This window comes from Ursus americanus, chromosome 13 (genome assembly GCF_024610735.1).
Source record: "Ursus americanus isolate L20-20 chromosome 13, mUrsAme1.1.p, whole genome shotgun sequence".
Classification (NCBI taxonomy): Eukaryota; Metazoa; Chordata; class Mammalia; order Carnivora; family Ursidae; genus Ursus; species Ursus americanus.
This window is the reverse complement of record NC_142139.1, coordinates 72,135,386-72,159,065: the sequence shown is the minus strand read 5'-3', so window position 1 is coordinate 72,159,065 and position 23,680 is coordinate 72,135,386. Positions and strand designations below refer to the sequence as shown.

At 41.6% G+C, this 23,680-nt stretch overlaps 1 protein-coding gene across 4 annotated transcripts; it reads right to left on the bottom strand.

Moving 5' to 3' along the window:
- Positions 1-282: 282 nt before the first annotated feature.
- SLC18A1 (solute carrier family 18 member A1) lies at positions 283-23,073 on the bottom strand. 4 transcript variants are annotated; one of them, XM_045793860.2, is made up of 15 exons: positions 22,950-23,073; positions 21,920-22,280; positions 21,239-21,297; positions 18,368-18,451; positions 17,359-17,451; positions 15,037-15,126; positions 14,749-14,792; positions 12,670-12,730; positions 12,494-12,589; positions 4,540-4,618; positions 3,550-3,601; positions 2,006-2,069; positions 1,624-1,743; positions 1,273-1,406; positions 283-396 (listed from the first exon to the last, which is right to left on the bottom strand). In XM_045793860.2, exons 1-15 carry the CDS (start codon positions 23,071-23,073, stop codon positions 283-285), a joined length of 1,575 nt encoding a protein of 524 aa, XP_045649816.2. The 4 variants fall into 4 exon arrangements, with proteins under 4 accessions (XP_045649816.2, XP_045649817.2, XP_087722494.1 ...); XM_045793861.2 differs by lacking the exon at positions 12,494-12,589; XM_087866368.1 differs by lacking the exon at positions 18,368-18,451.
- Positions 23,074-23,680: the final 607 nt, after the last annotated feature.

The window sequence follows — 23,680 nt, the reverse complement described above, 5'->3', positions numbered from 1 at the left end:
TTTAATCAGCCTCACAACAGCTTAGAAGAAAGCATCACTATGCCCTCCCATGAAAGATGGGCACCTGAGGCAAGAAAGCTTAGAGGAAGAGCTATGGGTTACACCGGTAAGGAATGGCACTTGTGGAGGGGAGGATAGGAGATACAAAGGGGAAAGGGACATGAAGCTTATTGAGCTGCCCGTGGTGATCTGGTGATCAGGGAAAGAGGTGGTCACTTTGGTCACTAAAGTCCAAGGCTGATGGATCCACATGTGACAAGGTTCAGAGACCACCTCTTCCTACTACTCTTCACTGCCAGGCTCCTCATCGCTGTCCTCCCCCAGAGGAAATTCCCTTGTGGGTTTCTGAGTTGCACACATTCGAGTCTCCATGGCGCAGTCCTGGCTCAGAATTGCCTGAAGCGAGACACAGGAAGAGAAATTACTGCATATTTTTTTACCATTCTCCCTGTTCCCTTCCCTCACTAGCTCATCCAAGTCTAGTATTGCTCAGAAAATATTCAAGAAACAAGCATAGGATTCTTTTCCTGCTTCATTTACAGGCACAGGCCTCCCAAGGCACCTAGGTGTAACAACCCCGGTCAAGACAAATATCTGGTATGTTTTTGATTGAATTCTAACAGTGGTAGTATAAGCTACAGCTGGGAGCCAGCTGAAACTGGTACTTTCCCTACAAGACCTCCCTGTCTTCTTTCCATCCCTATGATCAGCCCCTACATCCATCATTAAGCCACCTAGACCCTTAGGGTCCTCATGTTGCAATAAAAGTAAAGTATGTTATTAACTAAAATCACAATTATGGTTCTCTTCCCTAGGGTTTTGTACTTTAAATGATGACCTGGTAAGGATAATGGCAGACATGAATGAATGAATGAATGAATGAATGAATGAACGAATGAATGAATGAATCAGTGGAATTTTGCCCACCTTGGGGAGATAATTTGTTGACTCACATGTTGCCGGTAACTAAAGTATAGGATGGCTTTGATGGCCCCTGCCCCCAACTCTTTATAAGCTTCTCATTTTTATTCTTTACTTAGGGCTTTTCTTAACCATCTAGTATAAGAGGAGAAGTGGTTAGTAAAGAAGGGAAAATAAGAAGAACAAAGGAAAAATAAAGGTGAAAATGGGATCAGAAAATATGGTGAAGCAAAAAAGACTTCCAAAGAGGGAGGAAATAGCATACGATGAAAAGCAATGAGAGAGAGATGAAAAACAAAAACAAACAAACAGAAGATTATTGTTCTTTTAGCAACAGTCAGAGCCTCTTACAAGATTTTCCTCCTTGGCTGGGGGGCTTCTCAGGTAGTAGCAGAGAGGAGCATAGATGATGTTGATGACCCCAATGATGACCATAAGCCAGGGGAAGCCAATGGCATGCACAATGGCGCCCCCAGTGGATGGACCTGTGAGGAGTAAACCAAATTTGCAAGTGTTTATTGACCCTTAATCACACAGAAAATACTGTGCAAGGGGCAATGGGTGGCCCAGAGGATGTCCCAAAGTCAAATATCTCCAGAACCCAAGGAGAATCAACCTCCTGGCTTTACTCCCAGCTGGTAAACAGATAAGAGAAAATGGGACACCAAGTCCTGGGTGCTCCCCTCTCCCCTGCCATCATACCTATAGCAAAGCCCATACAAAAAGCCACATCAGCTATGGCATAGACACTCCCATACACTGAGGTGTGACGCAGGTCCACCAAGTGTCCCATGATGGGCATCATAGAGGAATCAACCATGCCTGTGGCCAAAGGAAACAGGACACTGTCAGCTCTACCCACAGTCCCTTCCCTTTTTTGTGGCACCCTTCCTTCTTCTCCTTCCTTTGTCTCTTTTTGTCTGCTATCCTCCCAAGCAGCACTAACACCTATTTCTGGTAGGAGCTAGGAGTGCACACCATTGCCAGCCACCCTCCTGCTCATTCTGCCTTTCCATACACCTCCTCTGATCTGACCCAAAACCAAAATTCAGGGGCTTTTTGTCTCCTTTAAAAGTATTCTTACCTATGGAAAAGCCAAGACCTGCATTGGGGCCAATAAGACCAAAGATATTGTGAGCCAGAGGAACCTGCAGCAGGGAAGGAGGAAGAGTTTATCAGGAGTCCCATTAGTCACCGCAAAAGCGAAGGATTTTCACATGATATGCATTTATAAACCACATGCTAACCACATGTGTTATCTATCTGGATTATCACTTCCCCTTATGAAGAAGAATCTTTACCTTTATTTTAAGGATATGAAAGCTAGATTGGTGCCATTTGGGTTAAATGCCTTGTCCAAAGTTAAAAAGCTAGTAAGTGGCAAGATTAAGTCTAAATCTCATATTTGATTCCATTATACATAATAATGGGCCTCCTCTATTGCATGACTTCTTCCTCCACTTCCTTTAACCCCCCTCCCAGACACACACTTCTGTCCTCACTCTTCACTGAATGGAGTTTCCTCTCTTCTCTATAGCAACACTCAAAGATTTTAATTAAATCCTACTTTGGTAGCTACTTGGGCAAGAAGACAAAGACAGCAACAACTAATTACCCATAGTCTAGAGGGACAGGTGGCATGTTTTGAGGTGCTGCATCAGCAAGCTTGTGAAACTCATTCTTTTGCCTTCCCAGTCATCCACTGAAAGACTTCCTTTCCTCTTTCACTGCTTCCTTAGGTCCCTCATTGACCACCTGTTACCTAAACCTGCCACCCCAGTACATTTAACCCTCAGAGGTCTAACATACCATCTAGATGTTAGTGGCTAATAACAATGTTAGGGATTATTCCTAAGAGATAATTATAGTTTAAGGTTTAATTATAGGTTAAGATTTACTGTAGGCCCACTGTGGGCTGTAGTTTATATGGACAGTCCTATGAGAGGCTATCAGAAAGAGGCTAAACAAAAAGAGGTGACATATCTAGCTCAAAATTGCACAAGCAGCAAGCAGCAAAGCTGGGAATGAAGTGGAACTCATGCTCCTGATCAAGACCTCCAGCCTTTCTTGAACACTGTACTCAGTCCTTTCGGCTCTAGTCTCATCTCCTTCAAGCCTAGGAGGCAAGTGTGCTTATGATCCCCATTATGGGGAGGAGAAAATGAAGGCTTGGAGAGTTTGAACGGGGCTCTTGAAAATAGAAAAGCTCTTCATTTTTTTCTTTTTCTACCAAACATTATGGCACCAGAGACTGCAACTCATATGATGGTTCCCCTGGTGGCTTATGAGGTCCTGTTAGGGTGGGACAAGTAAATTAAGTCATAAAATGAACCACTTCAATAGCCCCAGAAATAGATACCAACATGAATTGTTTCATGTGCCCATACATAGGGCCTCAGACCTCTGGCTACAGCTGCTCCATTGCCCTTCTTCCCTCCTTCCCCACCTCCTTTAATGGGATGCCTGGTGGCATCTCTCCCAGAGCTAAATTCTTACCCATGCAGAAACAGTCTTTCCAACAGTCATTGCCAAGTCAATCCTCTGATCATTTTAGAAGAAAACGGTCTTTAAATGTCTGGGGTTCTCTCTTTCTCTCTCTCCCTCTCTCCTAGACCTTATTGTACTTACACAAAGCAAGCTGGTGCCTACTACAATCATCCCAATCAGGGAGCACAGCCACCTGGAAGAAAAGAGCCATCAGCAAACTGTGCTAAAGGGAGAAATCCTTTTCACCTGCCACCCTATCTCCACTACACCAGCCAGTCCTACACCCCTAATTCCAGGAACCCCTTAGGATGTAAGAAGATGAAGACATCTCTACATGATCAGTTTGTAACAAGGTGAGTCCTTTCCCTGCCCTCCTCCTTGCCTGGCTCTATATCTCTTTCCATAGTAGAAGCAGAGGAGGTGCAATGGGACATATTCTTTCTTCCTCTAGAAGAGGAATTAGCTTACTCAGAAGGTACTTGCCCCTTGGGAGTAACCCTCAAACTTAATTCATGCTGTTTCCCAATTCATACTACCTCTTTCCTATTCATATTTTATCTGGTCTTCAAGGTACATCTCAAAACCCACAAAAAATACCAAACTTCTTTCCTTTTCTGATTTCCTACAGCAGGGGTTTTTAAGCTTATTTTAAAAATCTGTATGCTGAGCTTCAAAGATAAAATTAAAGCTGTTCTCACTGTAGTGGAATAAGATTCAGACTCATACTTTTTAGCCCTCAAACCCTTTCCACTTGGTGGTCTCTGAGGTACCTCTTTAGAACTCTCTGGGGCTCCAGGGAACACAGTTTCACAACCGCTACCCCCAAAGTACTGAACTTTTTCATAGCTGTTCTCTGTGGGGTTATTTTAGCTTGTCAACTAGACAACAAACATCTGGAAAGTAAAGGTTATCTCTCATATATTCACAACCAACTCAGTGCCATCCTTTATCCATATACCCCTCACCACCTACCCACTCATATCCTCCCTGTAGGCAGCTTTTATGCATGTATACTTGTCCTACACTTTCAACCTCAGAGAAGCTGTTCATTATCCTAGGTGCAGGGACAACTTCAAAAGGCTCTCCCATCTTAAATTCCTGTTACTCTCCACAGATTCCCAGGCTACATACCGACCCATCTTGTTGGCCAAAACACCAAAGAGGTTGGTGCCAATGAGGTAGGACACACTGGCAGGCAAGAAAGCAAGACCTGAAGAAAGACACAGTTCTAAGATGAGGACATGCCCAGTTTACTATAAAATACTTTATTTACTGAAAGACAGTGAAGTCTCTCTGTTACCTTCAAGGATTCCAAACCACTTTGTTTTGTGTGTTGGGGATCCTTGTGCAAACCCAGAAGAGTTGACGTGAGGCTCTACATTTCCATTTTCCTCAGGAGCAGGGCTTTGTTTAGCTTTAATACAATGTACTCCCAGCTCTCCACTTAGATTTCCTAAAGAAGGGCCCTAATGAGCCATTCTCATGTATAAAATCCTTCTAATTATCAGCATAAAAACATCATCAGCCTTAGGGAAAGAAATAATATTTCCTGGGAAGTGTAAATCCTGCCTTGCTATTCACCTTTCTTTCCATTGCTCTGGTAGTGATCCTGGACACGTCACTAAACCTTTCTGAGCTTTAACATCCACATCTGGCAAAAACAAAGCTCTGATTCTGTCATACCAATTTACACTGAGGAGCAAACTGGCATATTTACAAGTATTCTGTCAACTGAAGCAGTGGTCACACTGTGTTCTCTGACAGTAGAGTCAAGTGCTCTAGAGCATGGGCTTTGAAGCCACAGTTCTGGGTTGAAACTGTGCCTTGGCTTCTCTTTAACTCTGTGACTTTGGGCACCTTACCTTCCCTGAGTCTCATTCATTATTCATTCATTCATTCATTCATTCATTCATTCATTTCTTTTAATGAGCTTTTACTATGTGTCAGGTGTTCTAAGATTAGATTAGACAAAATATTAGCTTTTAGGGAGTTTATATTCCAAGTGAGGGAACCAGACAATAAACAAGTGAACAAATGAAAGAAAAAGGTAATTTTAAAAAATAATAAGTTGTGTGAAAAACATTTAATGTTGTGGCATGGAACTATGACCAGGAATGGAGCTAACTTCAATTTGGGGCTGGTAAGGATTTTTTGAGGAGACATGACATTTATTTATTTGGGGGGGTAGAATAACCATTTATTATTTCCTATTATTCTTTGGATCAGAGAGATGATTCTTCTGGGCTGAGCCGGCCAGATAGTTGTGGATAGCTTCATGCTTGACGTTGGCCAGGGGTATGAAGATGTTGCCACACATGGCTCCTCAGCCAGCGGGCTGGCCCACTCAGTCGCAGGGCCCCCAAGAGAAGCAAGGACTGGCAAATCCTGCCTCATGAGCCCATTTCAAGCCTCTGCTTCTGTCACATTTGTTAAAGTCACATTGGACAGAGCAAGTCACATGGCTGGGCCTGGACTCAAGGGGAGGAGAGACTCTACCACTTAATAGAAAAAATATTGTCAGTTCTACAATCTAACCACATCTAACTTCTAGTTCATATAAACAGTCTGGAGAGGAACAAGTTAAATTATATCATAAGGAAATAATTAGTCAAATCTAAAATGTGAAACATTCTATAGACAACCTGCCAGTGTTTTCAAAAAGTTAGTGCTACCGGGGGAAAAAAAAAGATGTGATGCGTGGCAGGGCAAAGTAGACTATTCTAGATTTTTTTTTCAAGATTCTATCCATTTGAGAGAGAGAGAAAGCACAAGCAGGAAGGAAGGGCAGAGGGAGAGGGAGAAGCAGGCTCCCCACCGAGTGGGATGCTGGGATCATGACCTGAGCCAAAGGCAGACACCCACCCAACTGAGCCACCCAGGCACCCCAAGACTATTCAAGATCTTAAAAGACTAAAGGACATAAAAACCAAATTCAAGTATGAATCTTATTGGATCATTATCCAGGAAAATAAAAAACAGTCATAAAAAATTCTCTGGATAATTGGGGGAAATTGAATATGAATTAAATACACAGAATATTTTAAATTTTCTCAAATGTGATAATGGTATTAAGGTTACATAAGAGAACATTCGTATTCTCAAGAGATGCAATGTGATGTATTTAAGGGGTGCCTGGTGGGCACAGCCAGTGGAACGTCCGACTCTTGGTTTCAACTCCAGTTGTGATCTCAGGGTCATGAGATCGAGCCCCTTGTCTGGCTCCAAGTTCCTCAGCACAGAGTCTGCTTAGTATCCTCGCTCCCTCTGCCCCTCTTCCCCCCCACTCAAGTAAATAAATCTTTTTTAAAAAAGTGATGTATTTAGGACTGAGATGTCATAATGTCTGTTACAGATTTCAAGTGGATCATCAAATCAATACATCTATAGAGAAAAAAAATACATCTATAGAGAGATGACATTTAAACTAAGATCTGAATAACCAAAACAGAGCATTCCAAGCAGAAACAAACAAATAAATAAAAACATCTAATGCAAATACAAAGATGTTAAAGAAGAAACTAGTTGTCTGTTACAGGAATAGAAAGGAGGTGTGTGTGGCTAAAGCACAACAAGACAAGTGAAGAGTCATAGAAAACGTAGGCCTAGAATTTGGAATTTATTGCAAGTGGAATGGGAAACCTTGGAGGGGAATGACATATTATAATTTACATTTTTTTTTAAAGATTTTGTTTATTTATTCGACAGAGAGAGACAGCCAGCGAGAGAGGGAACACAGCAGGGGGAGTGGGAGAGGAAGAAGCAGGCTCCCAGCAGAGGAGCCCGATGTGGGACTCGATCCCGTAACGCCAGGATCACGCCCTGAGCCGAAGGCAGACGCTTTAACGACTGCGCCACCCAGGCGCCCCTAATTTACATTTTTTTCAAGTCCTCTGGTTGTGGTTAGAAGAATGGGTTCACAGGACAAGAGTAAAAGCCAGAAGACTATCTGCAGAACCAGGAAGAAAGAGATGATGCACCGTCTTAGCTGTCGTGATGGAAAGAAGGGAATAAAACAAGAGGTATTATTATGGTGGTAGAGTCTGTGGAATTTTTGGTTGGATTGGGTGGGAGTGAGAGAAAGAGAGAAATCAAGGATCACTCATTTTGTCTTAATTACTGGAGATGGAGGAAGAGCTTGAGGGAAACATTAAAGGTTTAAAATGCATATTAGATATCCAACTGGAGATGTCAGGCAGTGGGTGTACAAGTCTAGACTTCCAAGGACAGATCATAAGCACAGATATAAATGTTTGACTCACTGATTTATACATGCTTCTTAAAAGCCATAGGAAGGGCTGGGATCACCTCTGAAACATCAGATAGAGAAAAACAGAAATTCAAAGTCTGAGCCTTCAAGGACTCCTACCTTTAAAAGTTAGCAAGGAAGAGGAGATAACAAAGGTGATAAGAAATAGCCAATGAAATAGTTGATAGGGGATGGAATGAAGGAGGAGGAGAAGGAGGAGGAAAAGAAAAGAAGAAGAAGAACAACAACAACAATAATAACAGCAATAACAACAACAACAAGAGGAAGACGTGGTGGAGGAAGAAGGGGAGGAGAAGGAGGGAGAGGAGGAGGAGAAGAAGTAATGGTGGTGGTGGTGGTGGTGGTGGTAGTAGTAGTTTGGCCTCTGAAGGAGTTGGAATGTTTCAACCATAAAAAGAAGGCAGTGAATGTTGGTACAAGTGCAGGGAAAGGAGTATACTTAGTGATGGGAACATGTGAGTTCCCATCTCATTGCTTCTAACTTCTCAATGACTAGGAGTTGAGAATGATGAAGGTAAAGGGATGAGAGTGTGGAAGAGGTTTGAATAGATAAGTATAAAATAGTAATTTCAGAAAGTGGGAAAGAGAACATAACTGGGGACTTAGAGAAAGATAGTTGGGCAATGTGAAAACCTACTTTAGATTTGTAGCCGTAAATGTAAGGTGAGACCAATAGCCTCTCTCTGTGTTTTCCCACAGGCCCAGTGTGCTGCTCATGCATAGGCAAGGAGTAGGCAACCAGCTTGGCTTAACCAGAATCAATGCTGTGCTGGCTGACAACCCCAGAGGGAGAGCAGGGCAAAGGAATTAACTTTCAAAAGAGCCTCTGAGAAACAAACTGAGGGCTTCAGAGGGGGGGGGGGGGAATGGGATAGACTGGTGATGGGTAGTAAGGAGGGCATGTATTGCATGGGGCACTGGGTGTTATACGCAACTAATGAATCATCGAACTTTACGTCAGAAACCAGGGATGTACTGTATGGTGACTAACATAATATAATAAAAAAATTATTTAAAAAAACAGAAACAAAAGAGTAACATCATGATGGAATTCAAGCTGAGTAAATAAAAATTGAGGACATGAGAAGTGATGGAAATAGAAAATGAATTGAGGCCAACGGACTGGAGACCTCCGAGTAGCCAAAATTTGTTGATATGGGGATATTAAAATACCTGAACAGGGATATGTGAGTTGATAATTGGACTGCTTAGAATTAAATTTCAGAGATGATAGAATTAATGCCAAGGTCAAAATTATATGAAGGTTTGATTGGTTAAGGTGGAAAGGAGAAAAAGATCATTGCAAAAGATTATTTCAAGAAGGTAGGTTAAATAATAGGCCACGATGTTGGTAATGTTATCCACCTGGATATTGAAGCCACCAAAAGTGGTAACAGGAATAAAGGAGAAAAGAATATGAACCAGGTGTCAACAATTTAATGAATGAGAAGGGGTAACTAAGACCTCAATAGGTGATTGCAATGAAGAGAGGTAGAGAGGGGGTATAATGTAATGACATGATCTTCAAGGGAGTTGGGATCTTTGAAGGAGAATTAAGAAGAAATGATTCTGGGGTGCCTGGGTGGCTCAGTTGATTAAATATCTGCCTTCAGCTTAGGTCATGATCCCAGCATCCTTGGATTGAGCCCAGAGTCAGTGTCCCTGGTCAGCAGGGAGTCTGCTTCTTCCTCTCCTGTTGCCCCTTTCCCTGCTCATGCTTGCTTTGTCTCTCTCTCAAATAAATAAATAATATCTTAAAAAAGAATAACAAGAAGAAATGACTCAGAAGCAGCAAAGGTGAGCAAAGCCAAGAGGAACGTGGATTTCCATTAAGACAGCAGGGAAACAGTGTTCTCAGGAAACGTTCAGCTCTCAGGGCGAGAAGATGATGGAAGTGTTTAAAAACGAGGCTGAGGACATGGGGACAATTGTCAATGACAGGAGGTTCTACAAGGCCCAGGACTTTTTGGAGGGGAAATTGGAAATTGGGTCAGATTAAGAAACTTCTGAAATATGGCGATAATAATAATTCCTACCAGATGGGCTGGTTGTGAGCCTTAAATGAGATAATGTATGTCAACCATTTTGCACAGTGTCTGGCACAGAATAAGTGCCCTCTGAGCATCAGCCTTAACCGTTACTGTCGTAACTGGCAAGTAACAATGTCTGGACTTGAACCCAGGCCTTCTCCTTCCAACTTCATATGTTTCCAATACCCACACAAGCAGCATGACAACACAGATGGCTCTGGCATAAGGGACTGCACAGAATCAGCAGTGAGAGTTTCTTCAGGTCTCACCAGCTTCTCTACGCCTTTCTGTACCTACAGGAGAAAGCACTGCCTAATAGAAACTGTCATGATGATTACAATTAAACCCAAAGTCAACAATTCACCAGTTACTAGTTGATAGCTTGTTTGATTTTAATATTCTCTTTGATGGGGTGGAAATGAAGCGTATCTTAGTGTATTTGTCTATTTGTACAGGGCTGCAATATGTTTCAAACTGTACCCACTTGTTATGTTTAATTATTTTTAAAAGTTTAGAACTATAACTACTCCATTGTTTACCTGAGATCTGGAGATAGGCACCTCTAGGAAGCTCACTATCTTCTTAGATACATCTCCTTACTATTGTTTTAAATAATGTGGAATTTCCTAAATGAGATTTTCTCAACCAATGTGACTTGTTCTTTACGACCTGGGTTAGCTTGCAGCTCAGTAGCATTTTGTGCAAAATAGGTATTCCAAACTGTATGTCTACAGACAAGGATATATTTTTCACAGCATATCTTCCAAGGAGCAGGGAATTACACATAGCTGTGACTGTCAAAATAATGTGAACAAAAACAATGATGAAAATAGTAATTTTTATTTACATAGTATATCTGTCCTGTATTCCGTCCACTGTGCTAATCCCTTTATTTATTTATTTTTAAAGATTTTATGTATTTATTTGAGAGAGAGGGAGAGAGAGGTGGGGGGGAGGAGAAGAAGGAGAGGGACAAACAGACTCCATGCTGAGCACGGAGCCCGACGCAGGGCTTGATGTCGAGACCCTGACATTATGGCCTGAGCCCAAATCAAGAGTTGGATGTTCAACCGACTGAGCCACCCAGGTGCCCCTGTGTTAATTCCCTTAGAATACATAGATGTATTTAATCCTGAAAAAAAACCCTGAAAGCATCTCCATGTCTTCAAATGAAAAAAAAAAAGGTGGTGTTTGAAGAGGTTAAATAACTCATCCAAGGTCACAACCAGTAAGTAAGTGGTCAGGATTCAAACCCAGGTGGGCCTGTTTCCTCCCCTCAGGGAGAGTACAGGCATAAAATGGGTCACGTAGAGGTACTCAGTCACAGACTACAAATCACTCTCAAAAGTGCGGTCTCTTCTCCTCCAAACAGCTTTCACAGGTTGTCTGCATTTAGTACAATATTTTTCAGTAGGGTCCCTGATACCATATCAGCATCACCAGGAAACTTAAGAAAATGCAAATTTGATTCTATTGAATTTCTGGGTGGGGCCCAGCACTCTGAGTTTTAACAAGCTCTCCAGATCATGTGAGAGCCTTTGAAGCTAGACTTAGAGATGCAGATAGCATGGAGGAAAGTTGTAAAGGACGGTGGGAGGACTGCATAGAATAAGCCCAGGAGTTTCTCTGGGTTTCACTAGCCTCTTGATGCCTCTCTGTACCTAAAGGAAACAGTGCTGCCTAATAGAAATTGTCATGACAATTTTAATTAAACCCAAAGTCAACAATTCACCAGTTATTGAATGCTGGTTTCCTTTTAATATTCTCTCCTGTGTGATGAAGAAGAGCTGGGGAGGAGCTGTTCTGAGCTGTGTTTGCCCACCTGCACCAAGAGCCTGAGCTGTCATAGCCTTGGGGCAGAGGATGCTTTTCTGCATTAAGCACCAACTAACTCAATTAATTGTCATGGTCAGAGGCATTTGCATCCCAGAAAAATTCAATTTGAGGCTAGGAGTACAGCTTGGAGCCTTGCTTAGAACTGTCCCCTAAAAAATTAAATTTAGTGCTTTTCTTTGCATGCTGAGCTGTATCAGGTCCTTATCAACTTCCCCTCTGGCCCCATCAGCCTCTCCTCCCTACAGCTACTGAATGGCAGGTAGCCTTCTCTGTTCCCTTTCCTCAGGCTTCCTGGGAAGGGGCAGAGCCTCCTCTCTCAACCCAGATGAGTCACAAGAACATCTCTCCATGAAACAGAGGAGGCTGGAGGCCTCCATAAGCACCTTGTTAGAGGTAAAAGGATAGCAAAAGGGTAATCTGGAGGAAGGGGAGTTGAAGACGGAAAAGTGTGGTTGGTAATGGTGGTGCATATTAATATTCTACAGGTATAAAGCATTTCCACATATTATGACATTTATTTCTCAAATTACTGTTTGAACTAGAAAGTATTCCAATGCCCATTTCAGAGATGAGAAAGCTGGTGTTCAGAAAATTGATGTGGTTTGCACAAGTTTACTTAGTCAATCAATGGAGCTGAAATGAAAACCTCGATCTTTCGACTAAAAGTCATTCATCACTGTACTACATAGCTAGGTATGTTGTCACTCCATAGCCCCTCTCAAACCCTCCCACCCTGCCATTCTTGCCGTTCTTGGTCTGCTTCTTGGAAGTGCTGCCTGCCCACCCAGGTTCGATTTACAGGTGTGGACAGAGACGCTAATTCTACAAAGGAAGCCCATTGTGCCTCTGTGACCCTGAAGACCTGGGCCTCATAGTGCATCTCAATTACCCGAGATAGGGCCCATGACGCACACCTCTGCCCAAGCCCAAGTTGGGGAACATGGTCACTTACCTAACTGCCACTCAGGTGAGCACATGGTCTGCATCATCCAGATGGGCAATGTGGGCTCCAGCATGGCCACTCCCATGTTAGCAAAGCAGAGGGAGCCTGGAGAGACAGTTCTGTCAGCCACCAGGCCTACCCAGAAGCCCAGACTCTCCCAGCCCAAAGAGGCATTTTCAGCTTACCTGCAGCTACCAGGATATAAGGGTCTCTGAGAAGTGTAAGGAGAGGAGTCCCCCTGGCACTCTGAGAACATGGACAACAAAAAAACTTCCATTTGTACAGTGTACATCTCTCCTATTGTCATAGAATCTGAGAATATGCAGACAGGACCTTAGAGATCATCTATGTCAGCTCCTTTACTGAAGAGACCAGACACCCAGTCAAAGGAGATAAAGTGACTTTCCCAATGTCACAGCGTCACCTGGCAGTGCACCTCCTGTGTGCAAGGCAAACACCGGGAGTCACAAAGAGTAGGACAACACTTTCCAGACATGATTCCTGCTTTCAAATGATCACCAACCAGATGAGAGTGCATTGTCAGCAAGGCCAGCAATGGACGATGGGCATCTGGACTCCTGGTCTGGGGCCTCACCACTCGATCTTGCAGGCACTAATGTTTGCCCTGAGAGAACCACAGGTAGAGTGCTGATTCCCAAAGGTGAGCACAGAACTCAGAAGGCTCCTCAAGCATTCTGAAGGCTTCATTCTGACCATTTTGAGCCATATTGGCAAGTCTAGTTGAAGGTGTTTGAAGATCTAGATTAAAATGCAAGCCTAAATGTTCAGTTCTATTTCCCCCTTCCCTCAGAAAATCTTTATTACAATTAAACTCAATCACTCCACCTTCCTCCCATGCATTCCAGCAGGTTATTTTTGCCTCAACCATGTTCATGGTTGGTTATTTTTACATAAACTACCTTCCTTCTCTCTATAGCTCCAACTCCTACCCATTCTTCAAAGTCAGTCTTAAATGGCTCCTTCTTTTCCACTGTATTCCCTGACTCAGTAGCTGAAACTTCTCCCTCTAACAAACTTCCTGAGCACTGTGCCCTAATATGTGGTGCTAACTACATTCTATCTGATAATAGATTTAGTAGTTTTAATATAATAAACCTCTCTGCATACTTACAGGAGTGGATTAAAATTCAGAGATACTAAAACTAAATATATAATTCACAATAAAGAGACAGATCGAAATCACAAAATACACATAAAGAAGTCCACTAAGCTCTTTTGCCTAACAATTCCACTTCTAGGAATTTATTCTATAGATTACCTCCAATGTTATAAAAATGCATATACATAAGGTTATTAATTGTAGCACTATTTATAACTGCAAAATACTGGAAATTACCTAAATGTTCAAACATAGGGGATTGAATAAAATATGGTACACACACAGTGGTGTTTTATACAGGCAGAAAAATAATAATTGAATTTTTTGAATATGTAGAACATTACCATCTAAGTCAAAACTATTCAGAAAGATACTAAAGGCAAATAATTTCTCCTCTCACAATACTTTTGGTACCAAATGTGGGGGCTTTCCCACCAAACAATTCTTCCGTTCTCTATGGGCACTGACTGGGTGTCTTATAATGTAATTCAATTCTGACACTGACTACTTGCAGTTAGCACAGACTCCTCAGGTAAAGGGCTCAGTCCCACAAGACTGCTTCCTTTCAGATCCCAATTGCAAATAGTGGGTTCCCAGGTTACCCACACTTCTGTCTGACTTGGCTACAAAATCAGGGTTTTTAGATCAAACTTTCCCATATTTTCTGTACTTCTTTGTGGTTTGATATGGATTTCCCAAAGCCATCTTTGGGTTGGAATCAGACAAATACCAACTCTTATATTTAACCATGATAGAATGATAATCTGCAAAGATGTTCTTGGGGGAGAGATTATCTAAGCAGCCTCCAAGGTCTTCTCTAGCTCTGAGGTGTTGTAACTATGAACACACAGGTCCCAATGTCATTGTCTCCTGGTTCTGTGTTTATATATATAAATTTTGTAATGTTTCCTTGGTTCTTCATAAGGCCTTTCTTCCATCTTTGTCCAACATCAGATCAGACTCCCCCACCATCCCCAATAATACCCTAAATATGACACTATCTGTGAATCCAAGTATAGTTCTTACTTTCCTTGACTCCACTCCTCTTCACCTTTCTTCTTATAGTTTAACAGGGATGATCTAGGGGTCTTAGCACATAGCCATTCTGTATATCCCTTGGCAATGGAGCTTAGTGTCTACTTACTTCAGCAGAGACTTTGGAAGGCTGTAGGATACACAGCTGGAGTGCTAAGAAAGAAAGTGAGAGAGAAAGAGACAGTTTATTTTGTTCACTGATTAGTTGGAGGCTCCAATAACAGCCACATTGATATCACCCTATCATGTACAGAGCTAACTCCCTGAGTTTCTTCCTTCTTTCTGAAAATGGAGCAGTCCTTGATCTTTCAAGCATGTCAAGACTGACACCACAGCATGTGCATTCCCAACCTGACTTAAGCTATTATCTGGCTGGTGACCTCTTATGATGACTTACCTCCATCCAGTAGTGCCAGGAAGGCCAATATGAGGAAGGGTGAAGACCGCCCAACAAACACATACATTACACTTCCAAAAGGAGCTCCCACTGGAAAGGCAAAGCAGGCACAGATTTCAGAAGTAAGGACCAATTCCTAGTTGGTGTGACTTGTCCATATTTACCCAATGAACCTCCATGTAAGATTCTGGGGATTCAGAAATGAAGAAGACCTGGTTCTCAGGAATTCATTTTCTAGTAGAGAAAATGCATGTGGTGGGGGTGGTGTAGTGGGACACAAATAATTAGAACATGGTAAAGAGTAGAGTTCAGCAGTAAAGGTGCAATCTACAAGGTGCTGTACAAACACCATGCAATGAGTTCAGGTGGCCACAAGGGCTTTGTCAAGTGGCTAATACAGGTGGGGAAGAAGTATAAGTGAAGAGCATTGAGGTGTCATAAAAGAGAGTGTGGTTGCAGTATGGAGGTTCCTCAAAATGTTAAAAATACAGCTATCCTACAACCCAGGAATTGCACTACTAGGTATTTATCCAAGGATACAAACATAGTGATTCGAAGGGACACTTGCACCTCAATGTTGATAGCAGCAATGTCCACAATAGCCAAAAGACAGAAAGAGCCCAGATGTCCATTAACAGATGAATGGATAAAGATATATATATGGGTGTGTGTGTATATACACACACAATGGAATATTAGCCATCAAAAAATGAAACCTTGCCGTTTGCAATGACATGGATGGAACTAGAGTGTGTTATGCTAAGTGAAGTAAATCAAGTCAGAGAACGACAAATACCATATTTTACTCATATGTGGAATTTAAGAAACAACAGATGAACATAGGGGAAGGGAAGGAAAAATAAATAAGAGGAAAACAGAGAGGGAGGCAAACCATAAGAGACTCAGCTATAGGGAACAAACTGAAGATTGCTGGAGGGGAGGTGGATAGGTGGATGGGGTAGCTGGGTGATGGGCATTAAGGAGGGCACTTAAAGTAATGAGTACTGGGTGCTGTATGCAACTGATGAATCACGGAATTCTACCTCTGAAACTAATAATACACAATATGTTAATTAAATTGAATTTAAATAAAATTTTTTAAAGTGTGGTTGGATAACAAATAGAAGAAAATCAGTATTCGGTGTTCAGTCACTAGAATATGAGTATTTGGGAGAGGAAGAGTAAAGGTGGGGAATGTTGAGACCAAGTAGTCAAAGGCCCTGTATATCCAGATAAAGCATCTGCTTGGTTTTGTGGGCAATGGGGAAATATGTTTTTTAGCAGGAGAGAAATATCACCAGCTCTGGGCATAGGAAGCTTCTTCTGGTGGCACCCTGGGGGAAGGAGGAAAGGCACAAAAGATCAGTCAGTAGGCTGGTTCCAACTGAGATGTGATGAGGAACTGACCTTGAGGAAGTGGCTTTAGAGAATATTAATGGGCTTATCCATTTGGGAGTGAGAAGTGAAAAAGGAGACCAGGATGAACCAAAGTTTTAACTTGGGTGTTTGGGAAAATGGATATTAACAAAGAGCAGGGTTTTTGTTGCCTCTTCTCCCATGGTTGTGTGTGTGTGTTGGGGTTGGGGGGGAGATATGGACTAGGAAGAGACCTCTGGTGTTTTCTCCTCAACTAGTTTCTGAGCTCCTAGAGGGAAGGAACCATGTGTGAGGCTTCTTACCTATGTCCCCTGTGTGCTAGCATTCTCCTTGGCATATAGTAAGTGCTCCATAAAATATGTGACTTGTTGGAATAGTCAATCAATCTATATGAGGGATGAACCTCAAAGAAAGTATGTTATGGCTCAGAGTTTGAGGTTTGAGTCCAGAAAATCTGAGTCTATACCCTGGCTCTGGCATTTTCTAACTATGTAAACTTGTATGGCTGTTTAACCTCTTTTAGTCCTCATCTCTATAATGGAGACAATCATTCTTCCTTCATAGTGGTGTGAGGATTAAAAGAGATTGTGTCTGCAATGTATTTAGCACAAAATCTGACACAGAGCTCCTCTCATTTTGAAAGTACTGGCCCTGTGTGGAAGCAGAGGTAAGGCAGCAGCTGCTAACATGGGGATATTTGCTCACTGGAATAGACTAGGTTTCTTCCATTCCTAGGACCTCATGGGCTATTAAGCTTCTTAACGGGAAAGAGATTTTGCCTTTCCTGAGAAAAATTTCAGAAGGACTCAAAACATGATTGGACAGAAAGGGAAAGAAAATCTTGTCTTTCGTGACCTTTAGGAACACTTTCCTTCTGGAACCATCTTCTAAAAGTATGCAGTAGCCTACCCTTTGAACCTAGATTTGGGGCCAGGTGCCACTTACCCAGCACTCCCAAAGCCAGGCCCCCCAAGGCAATTCCCATGGCACGCCCTCTCTCATAGTCATCAGTGTAGACACTTGCCAACATCCCAAGACCTGAAAGGAGAGTGACATATGGAGTTAGCATATAGGAGCCCTCTGTCTTCCTCTCTCACTGAATCTTTGGTCAGTTAGTTCTTAGTCCTCTATCCCTATTATATCTTCAGGGATCATCTTATGTACAGTTGCAGTTTGAGGGGTTTTGTAAAACTTAGCCCATAGTATTTTACAAATACTGTCCCCACTGGTCGCCCAAACTCCCACATTGCCCACTCCTTATGTTCATAATATTGTTGGAAATGCAAAAGTAAGGGTAATACAGAATACCACTGTCCATTGATACAGCATTTCATTGCATTTTATCATTTCCTAGCATGTTTCCTTGAATGAATGGATATGGAGTAGGCCAAAGGAAAATCTATAAACACAGAACACTATTACATTCAACAGAGGTGCCCAAGGAAGAGGAAAGTACAGAAGATATGTGGAAGACAGCATGGGCTGGGCTCTCCTATCATTTACTCATGTGTAAAATGGCATAAAATAGCTACTTCATAGGATTACATTAAATATTGTATTTGATGATACTTTGCAAAGTGGTAGTGTTACTGGTAGTATTAGCATTACTTTTCTTATAAAATGTTAAGAGGGGGTCAGAGAAAAGACCATAGAGGGGCATTAAATAAAAGCCTGGCTTACTTCATCATTTTACCTTGGGCTTGCTTTGACCTGAGCTGGCTGTACCTAAATATTATCAGAGGAAGCTATGTCAGGCTTGGGGATTTAGAACACTGATAATAACTCTACAATTATCTTGTTTTTTTGCCCACTAGGATACTTTCCTATCTATTCATATAAATCTTATAGGTCTGAAGGTAGTAAGAGATGGTAAGAGATGTATATGTGTGGGTATGCGTGTGTGTGTGTGTGTGTGTGTGTGTGTGTGTGTGTGTGTGTAAGATGTCAGCATTACCTGCAACAGATGAGAATGAAGATCCAATGCCTTGAAGGGTTCGGGCCACAAACAGTAGGGTATAGGTGCCAGAAAAAGCAAACACTGTGTGTAGAAAATAGCAAGAATGCTCCAGTTAGCAAATTGTCTTTGTTTCCTCACCACCAGAAAATGTGCCCATGAGATTGTAGATATAAGCCACTATGTATAGGTTTTAATAAAGGATGATCATTGCCCCCTGTTTTTGCAGTTGTCTTTCTAATCTCCCACACCTTAATCAGGATTGCGTTTTAATTGACATGAAGACTGAGAAACCACAGAAACACAAACCAATTCACCACACAGTGGGTAGAAGTCTGGATTTTCACATTTCAGGCCCAAAGCTCAATACCCCGTCCACTGGAATCATGGCTGTCCAAAAGTACAATGCCCTTAGACCCTACTTCTCAATCCTTCATATTCAACACCTAGATTTGACCTTTGACATTTTTGGGCCCCATTGGGTCATCTACAGCGAGGGAATAAAAGTTATGTGTAATTGAAGGACCATAGGGATTGGGTAGAAAATAGTATCTTGTGATTCAATTAGATATTTCCTCTTATCTAGTACTGGAAAATATTTTAGCCAAATCAAATCAGTGCGTATGTATTAAGTAATATCAAACATACACTAGAAGATGTGAAATAAAGAGAACACCCAGTTCATGCCCTTTAAGAGCCATCTTAAGGCATCTTCCATCTACTCAAGACTAGCATACACAAAACTGAGTACCAAACAGGAATATGTTATCAAAAACTAAATTACAGGGTGCTGGTGGTAAGCTTGGTAAAACCAGACATGTCTCACCTCCATTTTAAGACAATGCCCTTGAAAGAAAGAATTCCTCCCAAAGTATCTGAATCAGCAGAATTTGAATCCCTTAGCCCTTTCATTACATTTGGTTGTTGGCTGTCTTATAATCTTCTCCCATTACTTCCAGATGTGATTACACTGTTTCCCAAACATGCATGTGCTTGGTCTCTCCTTGCTGGGCTTCCAATGCCTTCTCCTAGGCCTTCTGATTTTCAGTCTGTTCAAGGTTAACTATTCCTACATCCTTTATTACAGTATTTTTTTAAAAGATTTTATTTATTTATTTATTTATTTATTTATTTATTTATTTATTTGACAGAGAGAGAGAGAGAGAACACAAGCAGGGGGAGCAGCAGGCAGAGGGAGTAGCGGGCTCCTGAGCTGAAGGCAGACACTTAATTGATTGAGCCACCTAGGCACCCCTATACCTATGTCGTTTGAGAATAGTGACCAACTTGTCTCAGTTTGCCAAGGATTTTGCATTCTGGGAGGCCCCTGAATCCCAGACAAAGTAGGATGTTTGGTCACCCTATTTAGGAAAACCAAAACGATTTCCTTCTCTCTTCACCCCCTAATATGGGTTACCAATTCGCTCCTAATTACATTAAGCATGGGTCTCAGCTAGGGGCCCTTAATGGTGGTAAGGGGCATCAGCACCCTCTTTTTAGTATTTAAAAAACCCTAAAGAGATGCCCCATAAGATTCCCTAAAGACCGAACATTTGCTAGAATTAGGCCAACTCAGTATAGCAACACTGGTTATGGCATGGAAATAATAATTATTATTTAATAGCAGAGAATCAAGCAAGGACCATATGCTAAAGAGTTTGTGATTCTCTAGCATTATCCTATTTTGCAGGGTGTTTGTTATATCTCCCCAGACATGTATCATAAACTCCTAGGCTGGAACCATGTCATTTTATTCTTTATCTTCCCCCAGTGGCTTTTGCCATCAAGACATAATATATGTGCTCCGTAAAGTTTTTGGAGAAAATTATGAGTCTCATTTGATGAAACAGAATCCTATTAGTTTTTAATTCACTATTTGGCATAGGCTGAGATTTTAGAAGTTCAATAAACATTTCTAACCCGAACTTCCTCATTTTCTTTGATTTAGCTAAAATTTTCACAAGTAAGCTGCAGTTCTCAGAACTTTACACATCAAGCTTCTGTTCTTTGCAACCCTCCAGCCTTGACTGCAACAAACTCCTGTTAAGCATTGGTTGATAAGAGTCAAGCCATATGCTGAAAGGGAAGAAAACTTGAGGAGGAGCTAACAGAGAAAGCAGAAAAGTAACAGAAAGTTGATAAGAAAAGCAGGAGGAAGGAGATGTGTCACTGGAAGAAGAGTCAGCAGAGGCATCAGGGAGCCACCGACAGTTCCAGAGGCTGCCTTCTCCTTCAGTTAACCTCCCCACCGCCATCATTCCTTCTTATTTTAATTCTTGGGGTCAATTTCCAGACATAATTTGTTTATTTACTGTTCTTACTCCATGTCTATTTATTAGAACATTCATCTGATACTGGATAGACTATTTGTCTTTCTCTTTCTTGTTTTTTTAGCAAATTTATTTCTCTAAGCTATTAGCTTTAATGTCCTTGAAGGTAGTAGACTTTTTGGTATTATCTAGTTGCTATTGTTCAGTTTAGATTCTTGGCTGGTGGCCTTTCACCTTTGTGTATCAAAATAATACAACCTCTTCCCAAAGATGGGGTATTTGGACTAACCTCATTCGAGGGACTACTGACACACACACACATATATATCCGCATATCTATTAAAACAACCTTTACAATATTCCTCAGCTGAAGGAAGTAAATTATCTGTTCTTCTATAGCAGAATATACAAACTCCAGATTGATTTGTCAATACTGCTCTAATGCCCGTATCCAAAACTGCAAAGGATTTAAATCAGTGTCATAGGCCATTTAGTCAAATGCCTAATTAGCTAACTTGACCCTACTCTCTGCATTGTAGTGCATGTGATAAAAATCTAAGGTAATCAGTGAAAGAAATAAAAGAGGAAGCAAATCACTTACTAACTGTGGAGAGAAACAGGATAACAAACCCAGCAAACATGGGGATGTGATATCCAATCCTAAAAGAGAATTAAAAAGAAAAAAGATACAGTCCCAATAGGAATCCATATACTTGGACTATATTTTTTCATGTAATCGGGAACAGAAATGCAGTTATTTGAGTACATGGAAATGCACGTCTCTGAATGCAAGTGTACAGATAGGATATGACATATTAATGTGTATAAGTAAACAAACAAACATGCAAATTTACCCGTAGACCAAGGCCAAAATCCTCTTTTCCAGAAAGGCTGGCCTACTCAGAGTGTATATCCCTTTGAAACATCAGGATAATCCCAAGCACTGCTAATAAGTCAGTGCTCTAGATTGCAGTAGTCCTGCCTTGGAGCCGTGTTCCAGGGTACCGAAATAACATCAGCAGTATACTTCTGATCACAGGTTCTTTTTTTGGTGCTCAATAGTCATTACATCACTAAGAAAATTTGATATTGATGAAATGTGTTCATCAATATCATGTTATCCTTTGGGTAACCAGGTTTCCAAACAGTTGGTTGCCCTGGAGACTGACAAGCGAGTTTTCCTTCCTTTTCCCTTCTAACTACCTTTATGATACCTCAGCCTATCATCCTCTTACTCCTGAGCCAGTGAGTACCATGTAGAGCACTGCACCCATTGAGATACCTGTTGGTGAGAGGTCCCACAAATGGGTTGACCAGAAGTTGCATCAAAGCCTTTGAAGCAAACAGAACCCCAACCCGTAAGTTCTCTTCCTCCAGAAACTCTGTGCCTTGCAAGCAGTTGTTTCGTTGTGCTGGGATGGCTCCAGTGACCGGAGGGGGGATGGTGCCAGTATTGTCATCTGTCCACGCTGTGCCACTGAGTGCACTTTCTTCGAGAGCCATGGTGTTGTTATCAAAGGAGAAGATGGTGGAAAAGTCAGGAGAAGTAAGGACATGCTGAGAAATTGTGGTGGGGCCAAGGTACAGAGGAGCACTGGTTTCTTTGAACTCTGTGGCATATAGGAAGTTGGGTATAATGGGCACTGAAAATCAAGAAGGACAAGTGATGAGAGCTAAGGACACTTTTTAACACTAATTGGTTCAGGGGCATTACTATGAGCTTTATATTCATATTCAAGGAAGGTATCTAAGTGACATGATTTGAAGCCTACTAAAAGACTGTACCTGCCCAAATTATCCTATTAGATTAAGTACCTAAATTCCAACCCACATACAATTGGTCCTCATTACTCCTGAATTCTGTATTAGCCAATCATCTACTTGCTAACATTTAGTAGTAATCACAATATCAATACCCATGGAGTTTTCACAATTTTTCTTGGACATGCATGCTGAGAGTGGGGAAAATTTCAAGTTACCAGATGCTTACTTTCACAGCTGAGGTTGAAGAAGGTAGGCTCTGTCTTATTGTTTCAGCTCTTATATAGAGATGGCAGAGCATGGAAATGGTAGGGGCAGGGAAGGATACTGCAAGAAGCTCCAGCTCTGGGGTCAGTTGGACAGAGCTTGAACCCCACCTTGGCACCTAAGACAAGTCCATTAACACTTCTCAACTTCATTTTCTATTTTGTGTTTTCTAAGCATAAAAAGAAAAATTCTCAAGTCCACTCACTGCTGAATTTTGGCAGGGTGTGTGCTACCTGCTGGGGCCCAAAGAAATTAACCCCCAGCATAAAGACACCCAAACATACCCACTACAGTAAGCAGCATGTTGTCCAGAAGCAGAGCAACAAACACCACCACCAGTACCAGCTTCCGTGACTCTCTCCCCTCCTTTAGCAACCGCTGAGGAGTATCCAAAAACACCCTGGGCATGGTGATGGCTGGGCTGGGAGCGTCTTCTCCAGTTTCTTATGAAAGGTCCTGTTACAGCTATAGGTCTTCTGTAGCCTTTATAGAAGAGGGGAGAATTTCTGCCCAGACAAGTGAAACTCACTATTAAAATGAAAAGTGCAAGTAGTTGCAAATACTAGGATGGTATTTGAACCATTTCCTTGCCTGTGTCTCTGCTCACTTCCTATACATCTCAATAATTCCACCTGGTTCTCAGATTGCCTTTTAAGAAATCACTGCTTACTGGCTTTTTACATCTGGAATTCTACCTAACACATTAAGCAGATTCTAGCTCTGTTCACTTAGCTCTGTGTCTCAAATGCCTATCACGCCAATGGTTTATGTCAATATCTGAGGCCTACTTGTATTATTATTTGTTCAATCTTTTCCTCTAAATCCACTCTTTTTAAAAACCAAAATACTATTGTTTTAAAAAAATAAGTGTGCCGTACAAAACAAATTATGGTTCACGTGTATGCACCAATCCAAAATTATAGCCTATGGTCTGTACCACCCCAAAATATGTCATGTGCCATAAGTGCTGCTTGTACTTCCCACAGAGAAACACTGACCTAGACCAACACTGTCA

Bases quoted from the DNA above. Each gene is read 5' to 3' on its own strand.
- SLC18A1 (XM_045793860.2), bottom strand. From the start codon at position 23,073: ATGCCCAGGGTGTTTTTGGATACTCCTCAGCGGTTGCTAAAGGAGGGG. The intron at 18,452-21,238 runs GTAAGTGATTTG...TTCTACACACAG, and splicing joins CCTGTTTCTCTCCACAGTTA to TGTTTGCTTTTTCTGGCACC. The intron at 12,590-12,669 runs GTAAGCTGAAAA...CTGTCTCTCCAG, and splicing joins TTATATCCTGGTAGCTGCAG to GCTCCCTCTGCTTTGCTAAC.